Source organism: Vipera ursinii, assembly GCF_947247035.1.
Source record: "Vipera ursinii genome assembly, chromosome: 1".
In the NCBI taxonomy this organism is placed as follows: Eukaryota; Metazoa; Chordata; class Lepidosauria; order Squamata; family Viperidae; genus Vipera; species Vipera ursinii.
This window is the reverse complement of record NC_139512.1, coordinates 97,241,151-97,256,686: the sequence shown is the minus strand read 5'-3', so window position 1 is coordinate 97,256,686 and position 15,536 is coordinate 97,241,151. Positions and strand designations below refer to the sequence as shown.

The window sequence follows — 15,536 nt, the reverse complement described above, 5'->3', positions numbered from 1 at the left end:
GACTCCAAGATCCCTCTCAGTTACTACTATTGAGCAAGCTACCACCTATACTATACCTGTGCATTTGGTTTTTCTTGCTTAAATGTATAACCTTACTTTTTTCACCATTGAATTTCATTTTGTTAGATAGCGCCCAATGTTCAAGTCTGTCCAGATCCTTCTGTATCTTAAGCTTATCCTCTGGAGTGTTGGCTATTCCTACCAGCTTGGTGTCATCTGCAATTTTGATGAGTTCCCCATCTATACCCTCATTCAAATCATTGATGAAGATGTTGAAGAGCACTGGGCCCAGAACAGAGCCCTGGGACACCTCACTACACACTTCCCTCCATGTAGATGCAGTTCCATTGAGGACCACACGCTGAGTTCGGCCGGTCAGCCAGCTATGAATCCATCTGGTGGTGATGCTGTCTAACCCACATTTTTCTATCTTGATCAAGTAGTAGGTTGTGATCTACTTTATCAAATGCCTTACTGAAGTCTAAGTAAATTATATCCACAGCATTCCTCTGGTCCACTAATTTTGTCACTTGGTCAAAGAATGCAGTAAGATTTGTCTGGCATGATGTTTTTGACAAACCCATGTTGGCTTTTGGTAATGACTTTGTTTGCCTCTAGGTGTTCTCTGTTGCTTATGTTTTCCAGAATCTTCCCAGGTATTGAGGTCAGACTGATAGATCTCTAGTTTCCTGGATCTATTTTTTCCCTTTTTTGAAGATGGGAACTATATCAGCTCTTTTCCAGTCCTCTGGTAGTTCCCCAGTGCTCCACGATCTTTGAAAGATATAGTTCAGTGATTCTGAGATAACATCTGCCAGTTCCTTCAGAACCCTGGGGTGTAATCCATCTGATCCTGGGTGACTTGAACTTATCTAGGGTGGACAGGTACTCACTTACCATTTTCTTGCTGATCTTAACTTGTTTCTAATACTTTCTCTTTGTGTAAAGACGGATGAAAAAATGAGCTAAATAGTTCTGCTTTCCCCCTGTTGCTTGTCACCTTCTTGCCACTTTCTCCCACTAATGGACCAATCATTTCCTTAACTTTTTTCTTGTTTTTTATATGTTGAAAAAAGCTTTTTTGTTATTTTTTTCTTTTGTCACAAGCCTTAGTTCATTTTGAGCCTTAGCATTCCTCACTTCATCTTTGCAGGCTCTGACTATAATAAAGAATAGTATTTGTGACAAAAAATATTGAGTTTTCCCTTCTAGATCCTAGGCTAGCTATTCTGTCAATAAATATCTTCTAAAATATTTTTCAGACTATTTCAGTGCAATTTGAACTATCAGTTCTTAAATAAGACTAACAAGATATCTTCATGAATCATATTCTAATAATCATTTTAGGCCAATTCAATTTAAAATTTTAAAAGGACTTGTTGGGTTTTTCAAACCCTTTAATCTACTTAAGAAGATAAGATAATTGTATCAAAATTCTAGCTAGAAAATGAAAACTAGACCATGGGCTGTATATGAAAGCATATGAAAGTAATTAAAGTTCCTATAACTATAATTACAGTTCCTCTTGAGTGTCACTAGATAAAACACCAGCTAGTTTAAACCAGAATAAAGAATACTTCTCCTTGTGTCCTAGAAGCTTCATTTTATCTGAAAAGTCCCCAATTTATTAAACATTGAATTAAAACAGACATACAGTTTCCCAATCTGCATATTCTGTAGATGCATGGATTTCCACTATCAGCATAGGGATTCCTGAGAATTTTATAAGACTATATACCTGGAAGGCATCAAAATTTGGTGATTGATCTAGAACATCAGTTCTCAAATTGTCCTGGGAGACCATTTCATGAAATCCATGAAGTCAAATAAATAAATATTTTAAAATTTCTCAGCTTTAATTTCTAATAAAGAAAATATTATTAGATATAATCCACATAAACCAAATCTCTTTGGAGTCTTGAATAATTTTTAATAATATAAAGATGTCCTGCAACCAAAACGTTTGAGAATCACTGATCTAGAACATATTTTACATTTTACAGAATTGGGCAATAAAGTGCAAGTATTCAGAAACCATTTTATCCATGTTTTTCCAACTTTAGAAACTTTCTTGTTTATGCACAAAATTGTCAGGTCCTGGAACCTTCAGGTGAGACATTATGTGTAGGCATAATGCAACAAACATAGCCTGATATTCAATCTTCTAAAATTTAACCCTAACTTAGGGTCAGCTTATAGATAGAAAAAAAGTGGATAAAGATGAAATGCTCACTGCGCGTTGAGGTTTGCAAATGTGACAGTTGTACATCAAATCAGAGAATGCACAGTATTTTCCAATTTCACAGTCTTCATCTATAATGCACTCCTGAGAAAAAGAATAACAAATCTTCAGTAAAAGAAAAGTGTGGTTATTCAGTAAAACTGCATGCAACCAAAGATGCATTTTTGCTCCAAAGGCACCTAGGATAGCAGTGTCTCAATATTGCATTACATAACAAGAGTAATAAAACAATGAATTATATACAGTGTTTCTATATAGCCCATCTGGTCCTAGTGTTTCAAAGTGCGTTAGGCTATCTCTTTGATGAGTTTTCTCTAAATTACATGCCCCAGACTACAGACCAAATACATAGAAAGTGCACATTTCTTCCATCATGAAAACAAGAAAAACTGGTTTGTGTATATGGCTCTCCCTGACTGATTGCCTAACATTGTACTGGACTAATTTATTTAATCATATAAAATCAAACATTCCAACAACACAAAAAGAGTCTACACTTTTTTCAATACATACATCAAATAAATAAAAAAATACAGGCAGTCTAACAACTGGTTGAAGTTACAAACTTTTAAAAAGCTACTTACAACTCATCCTCAAAGTTAGAACTACAGCTCCCCCTCATCTGCAGTCATGTGATGGGGGGGCACTAGGCAACTGGCTTACATTTACAGTGACCTGTAGTTACCGTATTTTCCGGCGTATAAGACGACCCGGCGTATAAGACGACCCCCTACTTTTAAGAAGTTTTTCAAGGTTTTTTGTCTTATACGCCGGAAAATACTTACATGCCCTGCCCTCCCTGTCCGTCATAATCCAAAATTCCGTTTGGATCAATCAAACACAACTCAGTGATGCCAGACTGGATTTGCAAACAGATCCAAAACTGTCACATTCAGAATCACCATGGTATCATGTTCTCCTAGAGTCCTCCATTGAATTCAACAGACTGAAGTAATTAAGGAGAGGTTTGAATGAAAAATATGCTAGACAGTTTTAACTGGAGTGTTAAATCACCACTCTAACACTCACGCGCCCCCCCCCTTTCAAAGGATTGTTTTCATGGTCCTGTCTTTCGATGTTCTTATCCCATCTCTTTCCATCTGCAATTTTCGGACAGCTTTTTGTTTAAATAAAAAACGTATCCCAAGAGTTATCGATAGTCTTTACAAAAAACTAAGGCCCCTCGAGTTCAGAAGTCTGCTCCCCCCACCAAAAAAAAAAATCCCAGCAGGAAAAAAACATTTTCTACCCGTCAAATAAAAATATAATGGCTCTCTCCTCTTCCCTTCCCCCGTTTCACATACCATTAAGCAGAGCCGAAAACCCCGTGCCCCTCCTGTTTAAAAAGTTTTGATCTTTGCAAATGACCTTAGCAAAACTTCTGCGCAGCAGATGTGGGAACAGCGGGGGCGTCTCATCCTTCCTCCCGCTCCGGATTGATCCCCGTCCCGCCGCCCCTCTTTTTCCAATTTGAGGCCAAAGCCAGTTTCTGAACCAAGAAAGTGGAGTTCAGTGCAAGGCGCCCCAGGATCGAGCTAAATTGCCGGTTAATGCAGAACGGAGAAGACGGGAAAAGTTCCCCAAGAGTTAGAGCAGGAAAGGCGAGGCAACCACTGACCAAGGGGATGGAAATTGTCCGAATCCACGCAAGCGCTCCTCGCAACTGCTTCTTGCCCTGCTTCACCCTCCCCAAATTAAATTAAAACAACCTCTTACCGCCTCACCCGAGACGCAGGCCGATAAGGCGACGGCGAGCACCATCCACACGTTCCACATTATTCCTGCGTTTTGCAGCTCTCGCTGCGGCTGCTGCTGCGCGTGGGGCTGCTGGCCATCCTGTAGGCGCTGGGCCGCCCTGCCGCTGCCCAAGGGGAGGGCCTCATGCCCACCAGACTCAACTGTGACCAGCTTCCGCTGGGCGGTGCTGGCCGAGACGAGCCAGCAGGCAGCTGCCATGAGCGTGGCGCTGAGGGGCAGCGGCAGGACGGCCCAGCACCTGCAGGACGGCCAGCAGCCCCACGCGCAGCAGCAGCCGCAGCGAGAGCTGCAAAACGCAGGAATAATGTGGAACGTGTGGATGGTGCTCGCCGTCGCCTTATCAGCCTGCGTCTCAGGTGAGGCGGTAAGAGGTTGTTTTAATTTCATTTGGGGAGGGTGAAGCAGGGCAAGAAGCAGTTGCGAGGAGCGCTTGCGTGGATTCGGACGATTTCCATCCCCTTGGACAGTGGTTGCCTCGCCTTTCCTGCTCTAACTCTTGGGGAACTTTTCCCGTCTTCTCCGTTCTCCATTAACCGGCAATTTAGCTCGATCCTGGGGCGCCTTGCACTGAACTCCCCTTTCTTGGTTCAGAAACTGGCTTCGGCCTCAAATTGGAAAAAGAGGGGCGGCGGGACGGGGATCAATCCGGAGCGGGAGGAAAGATGAGACGCCCCCGCTGTTCCCACATCTGCTGCGCAGAAGTTTTGCTAAGGTCATTTGCAAAGATCAAAACTTTTTAAACAGGAGGGGCACGGGGTTTTCGGCTCTGTGAAACGGGGGAAGGGAATGCAAACGCATTATTCCTGCGTTTGCAGCTCTCGCTGCGGCTGCTGCTGCGCGTGGGGCTGCTGGCCGTCCTGCAGGCGCTGGGCCGTCCTGCCACTGCCCGAGGGGAGGGCCTCGCGCCCACCGGACTCACCTGTGACCAGCTTCCGCTGGGCGGTGCTGGCCGAGACGAGCCAGCAGGCAGCCGCCGTGAGCGCGGCGCTGAGGGGCAGCGGCAGGACGGCCCAGCGCCTGCAGGACGGCCAGCAGCCCCACGCGCAGCAGCAGCCCCCGGCTCAGCAACAGCTCCAAGCGCAGGAGCCGCACCGCCAGGCTGCCCAGGAAAAGCAGCCACACCGAGAGGCTGCACGCCCAGCCCAGCTCCATGAGGGGCAGGGCGGGAAGCCGGCCGGGAAGAGGGACCGGGAGCCCGGGCCGAGCACGCCTCGGCTGACGGTGAGAGGGAAGCGGCACATGAAAAAGAGGCTGCGGGCGGAGCTGCCCCGCCTGCGCCGAATGGGAGAAGTTCAAGGCCTGGGGGGGGAAGCAGGAGGGGCGCCGGCCGTGGCGGCGGCTGCCCTCCGGTGCTGCCTGCCGCCCAGGAAACGCTGCGCCTCGGGGGCCGGCAGAAGCGCGGGAGCAGCGGGAGGGCCAGCGGGGCCAGTCGGGCCTTCGCCTCCTCTGCGACGGACAAGAGCCGACAGGCAGCGCCGCCTTCCCGTGGGGAGAGCCGCCCGACGCTCCCGCCAAGCCGTGTCCCGGAGCCACGCCGGAGATAGCTCAGTTGCGTGCGGCGGCCCGGCTTTGCAAGAATGGGGACGCTCGACTGATTTGGTTTTTTTTCCGGCGTACAAGACGACCCGGCGTATAAGACGACCCCCCCAACTTTTGAGGTGATTTTCAGGGGTTAAAAAGCCGTCTTATACGCCGGAAAATACGGTACATAACTATGTGTCAACTTTGAAAATGAGTGTGGCTGCAGCCATTTTCCTACTTATTTTCGGTTGACACACAGCACGGAGGGGGGGGTTACCGGGTGCATCGCTAGACTAAACAGATTTTCTCCCATGGGAACGAAGGTCATCGGCTGCTCCTGGAACTGCAGGCTGGGCGTTTCATGAAAAGCCCGCCAAGAAGTTGTATTGGGGAACATAGTAGCTTGCATAGTTTTAGGGTGGGATTTCTTAACTTTGTATTGGGGATTGTTACGTGTCTATTCAGACTTGGTTTCACTTTTGACGTGCTGATACTTTGTATTAATAAACTTGCACGCCTCCAGAGTTCTGCTTTATTTGTCTCTGTCTGTTGGAACCATGACACCGTGATTTGCAATGCAAAAACTGCCCATTCAGAAAATTGATTTGCTTAACAGCCATGTGATTCACATAACAAGTCCAATCACATGGTGCCTCAACTTTACTATTGCAACAACTTAGTCCGAAATTCAAGGCTCAAAAGTTAAGAACTATATGCACATAGCAAATACATTCCACAGTAACTTATTGTACTGAAGAAAATTTTCCCTAACACTGATTTAGTGATTAAACTTCCAAATTATACCAAAAAGGTGAAACGATTTAAATTTGATCAAGAATTTCACTGAGCAATCAAAGTTATTGATTCATGGTTATTGATTTATTGTTGCATAAACTGAAGATTGAACCCTAAAGACACACCAAGGAAATAATGGATTAGCCAGAGCCAAGGTGTCTTGGATTTTATTATAAATAAAGAGTGAGCCTCTCCACCTATTTCCTGCATCCTTATTATGAACAAAGTCAGGCTGTGCAAATACGTTTACATTTGGCAATCCCTGTGACAAAGTGGTATGAGAACTGAAGCCCAACAGTTCTGGGTAAAACAAGGCTTTATCCTATTGAAGAGTGGCTTCCCTGTTTGGCTCTCCTTTTAAACTTTTACTCCTATTACTATTAGCCTTATTTAGGCATGCTTGAGTATCTATGGCTTTCCTAGCCATGCTTCCACAAAGTAGTAGTTACTTCCAAAAGCCCTCCTCCCATAAAGTCTGATTTATATTCCTGATGTTGGCTCGATGGCCAGCATTCATGTTGTCGGTCTCAATAGGTAGCTCTCTTCTGACAGGAAAAAAAAGCAATCACGTCTATTTTAATTCTTTGCAGCAGCTTCTTCTTGTCCAAAAGTCTCCTGCTGATAGCTATTAAGTTTTCCATTTATTCTGCTTGGCTAATCTGAAGACTAAATATTTAACCTGTTTTTCCCCCTGCCTTTTCTTCTCTGATTTATTTTTTTAAGGCACTATCTTGAACATTTGAATATGGATTGAATATGAAAATATGCTGTGTTTCATGTAAGAATCAAAAAAGAACTTTAGCTGCAAGACCTTTTAAAGAAAGGCAGGGTTTCAGCAACTCTCCATGGAGAAATCTACTAACTATGTAGCGAGCATAAGAACTGCATGCATGGATAAAAGTCAAATGCGTTCACTAAAAGAAGCAAAAGTAAAGACACCCTCAAATCAAGCTTATCTCCTGAAGACAGCATCCACAGAAAAGATTCACCACAGCCTTCTTCTAAAAGGTTTCTACAACTTCCCAAATTGGTTAACTCCACTAAAATTCCTGGCATCCTTCACCCAAATGCTAACCAGGGCTGATTCCTACTTAGTTTCTAAGATCATTTGAGCTCAGGTAGCGGTTGCTACCTGCTGAGGCAGCATAGTTGCTACTACTGTGTTTCCCCGAAAATAAGCCCCACCCCCCCAAAAAAAGACCTACTCTGATTTTGGGGGGTGAGCCTAATATAAGCCCTACTCCAAAAATAAGACAATTAGGACCCCACCCACTCTGTCCCACCTTGCTGCTGCAATGGGGCAGGAGGCCGCACGGCACATTACACCGCTGCCGCCACATCGCGCTGCTGCCACCACAATGGCGAGGCAGATGGGGTAGAGCTGTCCCATGAGCCCCGCACCCACTTCCTTCAAGGTTCCCCCAGGCAGGCCTTCCTTGCTCGGTGACCTTCCCTTTCATTTCCCTCCCAAGCCAGGCTGCCATGCTATGGAGGATGGGCAGGCTAGGCCTGGTCCCCTATGCCATTTCAGAGCCAGGGGGGAGGGGTTTTTTCCTCAGGGGAAAAAAAGATCTTGCGAGAAGTTGGACAGTGTGACTGAACTACTTTTAGTCCCACAAGCTCCGTTTCCCTGCAGCAGGAGAGAAATGTGCCAGACTTGGAAAGCAGGTTAGTGTTGAAATTTTTTGCTTTTGGGAGGAGAATCAGCAGAAAACAGGGCTGCCATTTCCAGGGTGATGTGGAACGATGCAGGGCGGCAAGCAAGTGCTCTTCTCTGCTCTGCATCACTGCACAGAGCCGCTCTGCTCCCCGTTCTCAATTCTCTCTAATGGCGGTGATAGAGGGCTGGTGGAGGGAGGTGTCGGCGGAGGCTTGTGTCACCCAGTCATGGCACAAGCCACGGGAGAGTTGGTGGAGGAGGTGGCAGCTGCCGCCAGGCAGGTGATCTGTGGGGTTAAGCATGAAGAAAGCCCCTCCAGCAGCAGATAGCGGCAGCGTAGTCTTTCGCTGTCACACACACACACCCCGGCTCCAAAATGACAGTCCGGCTTGGGAAGGGAATGAAAGGGAAGGTCACTGGGGGAACCCTAAAGGAAGAGGGTGCAGGGTGCATGGGGCAGCTCCAGCCCCTCCCCCATCTGCCTTGCCTCATTGTGGCACCAGTGGTGCAATATGCCACACGGCCTCCTGCCACGAGGAGCCACACAGAAGTGGGCCAGCAGCCATGCGGGCTCCTGCTGGATGGGGCTGTTGGTGCCGCCACCTCGAGGCAAGACAGGTGTCATGAAAATTATAAGACACCCTCTGAAAATAAGACCTAATGCCTCTTTTGGAGGCAAAATAAGACCGGGACTTACTTTCAGGAAAATGCAGTATTGATCAAATTACAAGTGCAATTACTGTGGCTTGATCCAACCTGGATGGATGGATGGATAAATGGATGGACAAAACAAACATGCTAGTCACAATCTAGAAACCAATAAAAACCTGGTCTCCTTCTATCAACTGTGCTTAATTCAATGCAGTTCCACAAGTGAGACACAACTATGTTAGTGGTTGTCATCCAGTTGTGAGTTATCCCTTCCAGAAAAGGAAAGCAATGAAAATGATGACTTTTTTAAAAATGAATTGTCCCAAATATTTTATGTTCTGGTTAAAAATAAGAAGTTGACTTTTTAGATCCTTGCAATGCTACATTCCCTGAAATATAGAACATGAAGAATATTTCCATATTTTATTACTTCATCTTTTTTTGTTCAACTGCTGGGCTGCATAAACATGTTGCTCATTATGCTGATTATATTTATAGCAGCATGTCGCAGAATCCAGGTGTGGAGAGTGCCTCTTAGAATGAATAAAAAATCCTTTTTCCTATAAAGATACACCAAAAAGTTATGTCTGTTTAGCTTTGCTAAGTTAGTGACAATAAAGCCAAATGTGGAGTTATTAACAAAGTGATATACTGTTTAACCAATAAGACCAGAGTTCTTTTCTCTCAACCATTAAAGTGAATACATGTTTTTGTTATGTCGAAAAGCTGGCCCTTACTTCCCTTCAGTATAGGTTAAATGTCTAAAAAGAGGTTTCCAACTTATTTCTTAGATCAGAAGAAAAGACACCCTCCTTACAAACACTAAAATTTGTAAGACAGAATCATAGTAAATAATAACAATAACAGTAATAATAGTAATAGAGTTGGAAGGGACTTTGGAAGTCTTCTAGTCCAACCTCCTGGTATAGGAGACCCTATACCATTTCAGACAAATGGCTGTCCAGTCTCTTCTTAAAAACTTTCAGTGTTGGAGCATTCACAACTTCTGGAGGCAGGTTGTTCCACTGATTAATTGTTCTGACTGTCAGGAAATTTCTCCTTAGTTCTAGGTTGCTTCTCTCTTTGATTAGTTTCCATCTGTTGCTTCATGTCCTGCCTTCAGGCGCTTTGGAGAATAGCTTGACTCCCTCTTCTCATCTAGTAGATGAGATGTTTGTCATAAAATCCTAAATATCTGGTCCAGTCTAACTCAAAAACATTTTTTTAAAAATCAACACACCAGTTTTTTCTGCTCAGATACACAATATGCACACAATAGTCATAGAAAGAGCACTCATTAAGCAACAATGAATCATAAATAGAATCAGAGATAGAATCATAAATAGAATCATTTGTCTCAGAGAAATCCATTCTGTTGAACTGCTCTATGGAACAAATATGACAGTATCTGCAGGCAATTAATAGCAGACCCTGTAGTCAATAAGAATTTGGGGCCCTCAAGAGATATCCTTCAACAGATATAAAATGGAATCCATGTGACACCAGAGCATATTTATAACATCTGATCTAAACCTTTAAAGTGTAAAGGCTTTTTTTCTACACATGCATTACCCATGCAACCCTGTTATTATGATTTACATGCTTTCCTCTGTTAAAAACCTCATTATCACATTCCTAAACTCAACACAAAAATTGAGGTATGGTGAGAAATTATTGAGAAATAATTTTTGTTTTTACTGAAAACACTATTTAAAGGAAAATTAAGACATATCCTTACAAACAAGGTAGGGCAGAAATGCAAAAGTAATAGTAAGCCCCCATTATTAATTTCTTTTCTTATCATAAAATGGGGAATGAAACCATTATTGGAAGAAAGAAAATACAAACAAGGACAAACAACTTCTCAGTATTTTTAGTGGCAAAAATAAGTTAAAACAGTAACAAAAGATGAAAAAAGTTATTGAGATTTTAGTTCAGCAATGTTTGGAAATCACTTGAGTATAGTATTCCAATCCAAAGCTTTGTATTTTAATTCAACACAGGGTGACTTGCAGAAATAGTAGAAACTTTTCTTTTAGTGAAGAACAGGATATAATATAGCAGACTGCATTCAGTCAACAAAATAATCCTTTCAAATTCCCCCCAAGCTCTTCCTATGTAATTTGGAAAATACGAGGACAGAAATAAGTAACAGTGCAAAATGAAATCATATAAAAAAGATTAGTTCCGACATACAAGAGGAGCAGGCAAAGATGATTCTAAACATAACTGAGAAATAAGCCTATTTCAGGGAATATGGATTATGTTTATATAAAAAATGTATGACAGAACAAACTACTTTTTAACTGTATGGTAAAGAAATACAAAGAAACCAAGTGAGATGTTATTTAACCCTTTTACAGTACACCTTTATCATACTGAAAGTAATTTAAAAGTTTCCTGTTTGGTAATGAAAGCTAGTGGGCAGACAATGATGACATGTGCATCATGACATCATCAGAGAAATGACATGACTTGTGAACTGCTGTCACATACTAAAAATAAAATATATAACTGGGCCACTTCTACAGTGACAGTAACATGCACATGCTACTAATGTGGTATCACTGTGGCTTAATCAGAGGCTGATGGAGTATTTGCTGCTCTCTGAACTGGGTTGTTTTCTTGCAGACATTTCATTACCTGACTAGGTAATATCTTCAATGCTTCATGGAAGTGAAATTTAAAATCCTCTAGTGACAGTCAAAGGATGGTACAATCGGCTACAATTATTTTTTCCATGGCAAGAACTCTGGTTTTTTTTAATTTGTCCTCCATGTGCTATCCATCTTAATTACATTCAAACATGCATCTTTCTAAAAAATACATGGATGTATGGTTTTAATTTGCTGCTTTTAGTTTCTATTGCTTCTGTTTCAGCACTGATTTGTTAATTACATTGAGAGCATATTACAGCAGACTTGGCTTCTTATTAAAGTGAAAACAGCAAGTAATAAAACATTTTAGTGTGATAGCATTATTTTTTCTGGACTACAGCAGCTGCAGTTTTCAAAATTGTTTATACCTGCAGATTTGAAATCAAATTTGAGGTAAGCAGTAAGCGATAAATGCATGAAAACTTTAGTGCTTTTTTCCATCAGTTTTAATACCATACATAAGTTAATAGTTCCCAGGAATTCATAAACCACTACACTCCTAATTTATTCGTGGATATTTACCTATTTATTTGAAAGAAAAATGGACCTGAGTTAAAGATGAATCTCCCCAAGAAAGGCAGATTAGACTGAAAAAAATAATTCTCATAAAATCTAGTACAATTTTCCTATTTTAAATTATTTTAAGAAAAAATAACATCTCTCAAGTAAATTAAAGCCTAAGGTACATATAATTTAGTTTCTTGAGGTAAGTCTCTCAAGTTATTTCATCAAAATCATTTCTAATACCGTAATTTTTCTGGTGACTGATCTTCTCACATGTAATGAAATATACTTCATTTTTAATAGGCCCTAAAAAGTGTATTTTTGAAATTATAAAAAGGTGGCAGATGTCCGATTCACCAATTTTATCAGTATATGCAGAAACATAAGATACGATACAGGTTTTCTCAAACATCGCAAAGATAGTTGTCTAAACAGTTGTCTACTGACACCAAAAGCAAATAAATTCAAGAGAATTCCAAACATGTGAATGAAAGTTACACAAGTTATAGATTTAAGGATGGGTGGTTATTCTATATTTTCTCTGCTTATCAGGGAACCCAGAGAAAAGCTTACTGGTTATTTTGTAATCAGAAGCAAGGAGTACAAATCTAATTTCTGATCACGTCTGTGTCTTGTATTAAGTTATTATATTAATATTATTCCATATTGCTTTAAGCAATACTGTTTGCACTAAAGAGTTCATATCCATACAATCGGAAATTACATATCAAAGCCACAAGAAAGCTAAAATCAATATTAATTATATTGCAATTTTCCCTCCAAGTATCTTCAATTTGCAAAACCAAGCATCCTAATAATTTAGAGAATTTAGTGATAATTACTTTAAAATGTATGACAAAATGGCTGGAAAAATGGCTTGTCTTACAATCACTGACAAATTACAGTCACCAGAGTAGCCTATAAATATAAATAATGTATATTATAATGGACTCAAACAATCCTGTTTTAGTTATGCCATATAGGTTTTGACAACTTTTACTCAACAAATTTATTGATAAGTTGTTTTACAAAACAAGAATTACTTACATGATTTCTCTTTCTGTCTTCTTGTATTGATGTAATAATAGTCTCAGAGTAGCTAGTAGATCCAGTTTTATTATCCGTTACCTAAGAGAGTAAAACAGGTACACAGCAAAGCAATGATTTTAAATAATGTTCCAGTGCTGTTTTTTTATTTAGCTCTATGAACAGAGCTATCACTTTATAATTATTATGAATCAGACACTTTTGAATTGTGTCATGAAACTGGTGGAATTTGAGTTTGGAGTAGAAGATGGGACTTGACCTTAGTCTCTCACAAAACACCATCCAGTATCCCTAGACAAAGTATTATATATAAAAAATCTGAAGGAATTACATGTTAATGAAGTTACAAACATAACCACTATTTGCAAAAGAAAAAAGACTAATCTGTCATGAAACTGATTTTACTACAGAGAGGGATCTGTGGCAATCCAAGACTATTTTTTACTTGTTTAATGTTGTTGAAAAGGAGTTAATAGTGCCCTTTAGATGTGCTGCTTAATGCTGGTCAACCCTTATAGGCAGTGGTCTGCTTCAACTGGAGAGGGTTTTTAGAGCAGCCTGCAGAAGCTATGAAATATCTCTAATCTATATTTCTAGAGGAAAAATGGCCAAGGTTTAGCTGTGCAACTTTCTACTATTTTTTGGGGAAAAAAATAAAGCCGGAATCAGTACATTAGGCCTCAGAGGAAAAACATTTCACTTTTACCCTTAAAATTTGTCAAAGTGGCCCCAATATCCCCACCACTACCTTTAATAAACCTTTCTCCTATACAACTTTTGGAGCCATTCCAGCAAGTATGCAGTCAGTTAAAAAATGTTGCCCACAGTTGCTTTAAAATAGCTTCTAGAGATCTCACCAGAAACTGGAGGGCCAAGTCACAAAATTTTATTAGTTATGCAATAGTTTAGATTTGAAGGCAAAAAGGTGCTTCAAAATTTATGATAAAATAAGACTCCAAACTCTTCAACTTCTTAAACCAAACATATCTTTAAAAAAACTACAGATGGGTGCTTTCTGAAATTTATACTACCAATGCATCTGGTGAACACTAAGTTGAAGAAAATCAGTGAAGACTATATGAAATACATATACAAATGCATAAATAAAAACATTTCACCTTATCAATTTCTTGATGTCTATGTATAGTTTTATTTCCAACTTTTGTATCTGTGTAGGATTCATTATGGTAATTGGCTGGAAGCTTCTGAAATTCAATTCCCATTATCTTTTTAGAGCCTTCTTCTGCTTCCATCTAGAAAAATTATATTTAAAGTTACAAATACTATGTAAACATTTACATCACTAAATATATATTTCCAGATAGACTCAGCTATGCAAAGAACAATGCAAAGTTATTAAATTTAGAGCAATGTAAACATACACAAACCTCATTCAAAACTTTACTATTTGTGGTACTGTCTGCCATGTCTGAAACTGCAGAATATTTATTTTCCAATACAGAGAAGTTTGTTATGCAGCTTTGATGGCAGAGGATATGGAATATCCTTTTGAAGGTGAAAGGTGATCTTTTGGAAAAGAAGAACAAGTTGGCAGCAATAGGAAATTTCAAACCAGAAGCAATTTTTTCTTAAGATTCTATTCCTAATTATTTTCTCTGGAAACTGCAGTTCTTTGTCCAGTATTCTGAGCTTCTATGCTACTTCCATGGTAATTACTAATTAAACTTCAATTTCCTGATGCTATATTACCAATTTAGTAAAATTACAGAGCTATGTTATTCTTACGAATATGAATAGATATAATCAAAAGTTGCTCTCCAGCCTTTATACCAAAAATTAATGTGTATGAATATTCTTTCATGTAAGATATTTGAGGTAAACCCAAGAATATGAAATACATACCGTATATACTTGAGTATAAGCCGACTCGAGTATAAGCCGAGACCCCCAATTTCACCCCCAAAAACTGGAAAAAGTTATTGACTCGAGTATAAGCCGATCCGCCGTTCTGCAAGCCTCTGCCGCCAGCAGAGGCTCGATCCGCCATTTTGCAAGCCTGAATACACAGGAATACCCTGTGTGGCCGCGGCTCGTCGGCAGGTCTCCGTTCCTCCTGCCGACCTTTGGGGAGGTTTGGGCGCCTCCCCAAACCTCGGCAGGTCTCCGTTCCTCCTGCCGAACTTTGGGGAGGTTTGGGCGCCTCCCCAAACCTCCCCAAACCTCGGCAGGTCTCCGTTCCTCCGCACAGACCTGCCGACCTTTGGGGAGGTTTGGGCGCCTCCCCAAACCTCGGCAGGTCTCCGTTCCTCCTGCCGACCTTTGGGGAGGTTTGGGCGCCTCCCCAAACCTCCCCAAACCTCGGCAGGTCTCCGTTCCTCCTGCCGACCTTTGGGGAGGTTTGGGCGCCTCCCCAAACCTCCCCAAACCTCTGCAGGTCTCCGTTCCTCCGCGCAGACCTGCCGACCTTTGGGGAGGTTTGGGCGCCTCCCCAAACCTCCCCAAACCTCGGCAGGTCTCCGTTCCTCCTGCCGACCTTTGGGGAGGTTTGGGCGCCTCCCCAAACCTCCCCAAACCTCGGCAGGTCTCCGTTCCTCCTGCCGACCTTTGGGGAGGTTTGGGCGCCTCCCCAAACCTCGGCAGGTCTCCGTTCCTCCTGCCGACCTTTGGGGAGGTTTGGGCGCCTCCCCAAACCTCCCCAAACCTCGGCAGGTCTCCGTTCCTCCTGCCGACCTTTGGGGAG

The 15,536-nt window shown here is 41.9% G+C and overlaps 1 protein-coding gene across 2 annotated transcripts in view; it reads right to left on the bottom strand.

The window, feature by feature from the left end:
• DKK3 (dickkopf WNT signaling pathway inhibitor 3) overlaps positions 1-15,536 on the bottom strand; it is a 106,154-nt gene that overhangs the window by 13,370 nt on the left and 77,248 nt on the right. For both annotated transcript variants that reach the window (XM_083355865.1, XM_083355866.1), the window contains exons 3-5: positions 13,954-14,088; positions 12,836-12,916; positions 2,234-2,326 (exon numbers count right to left, since the gene is read on the bottom strand). In XM_083355865.1, coding sequence (XP_083211991.1) covers positions 2,234-2,326; positions 12,836-12,916; positions 13,954-14,088 — 309 coding nt within the window. The remainder of the gene's footprint in view (positions 1-2,233; positions 2,327-12,835; positions 12,917-13,953; positions 14,089-15,536) is intronic.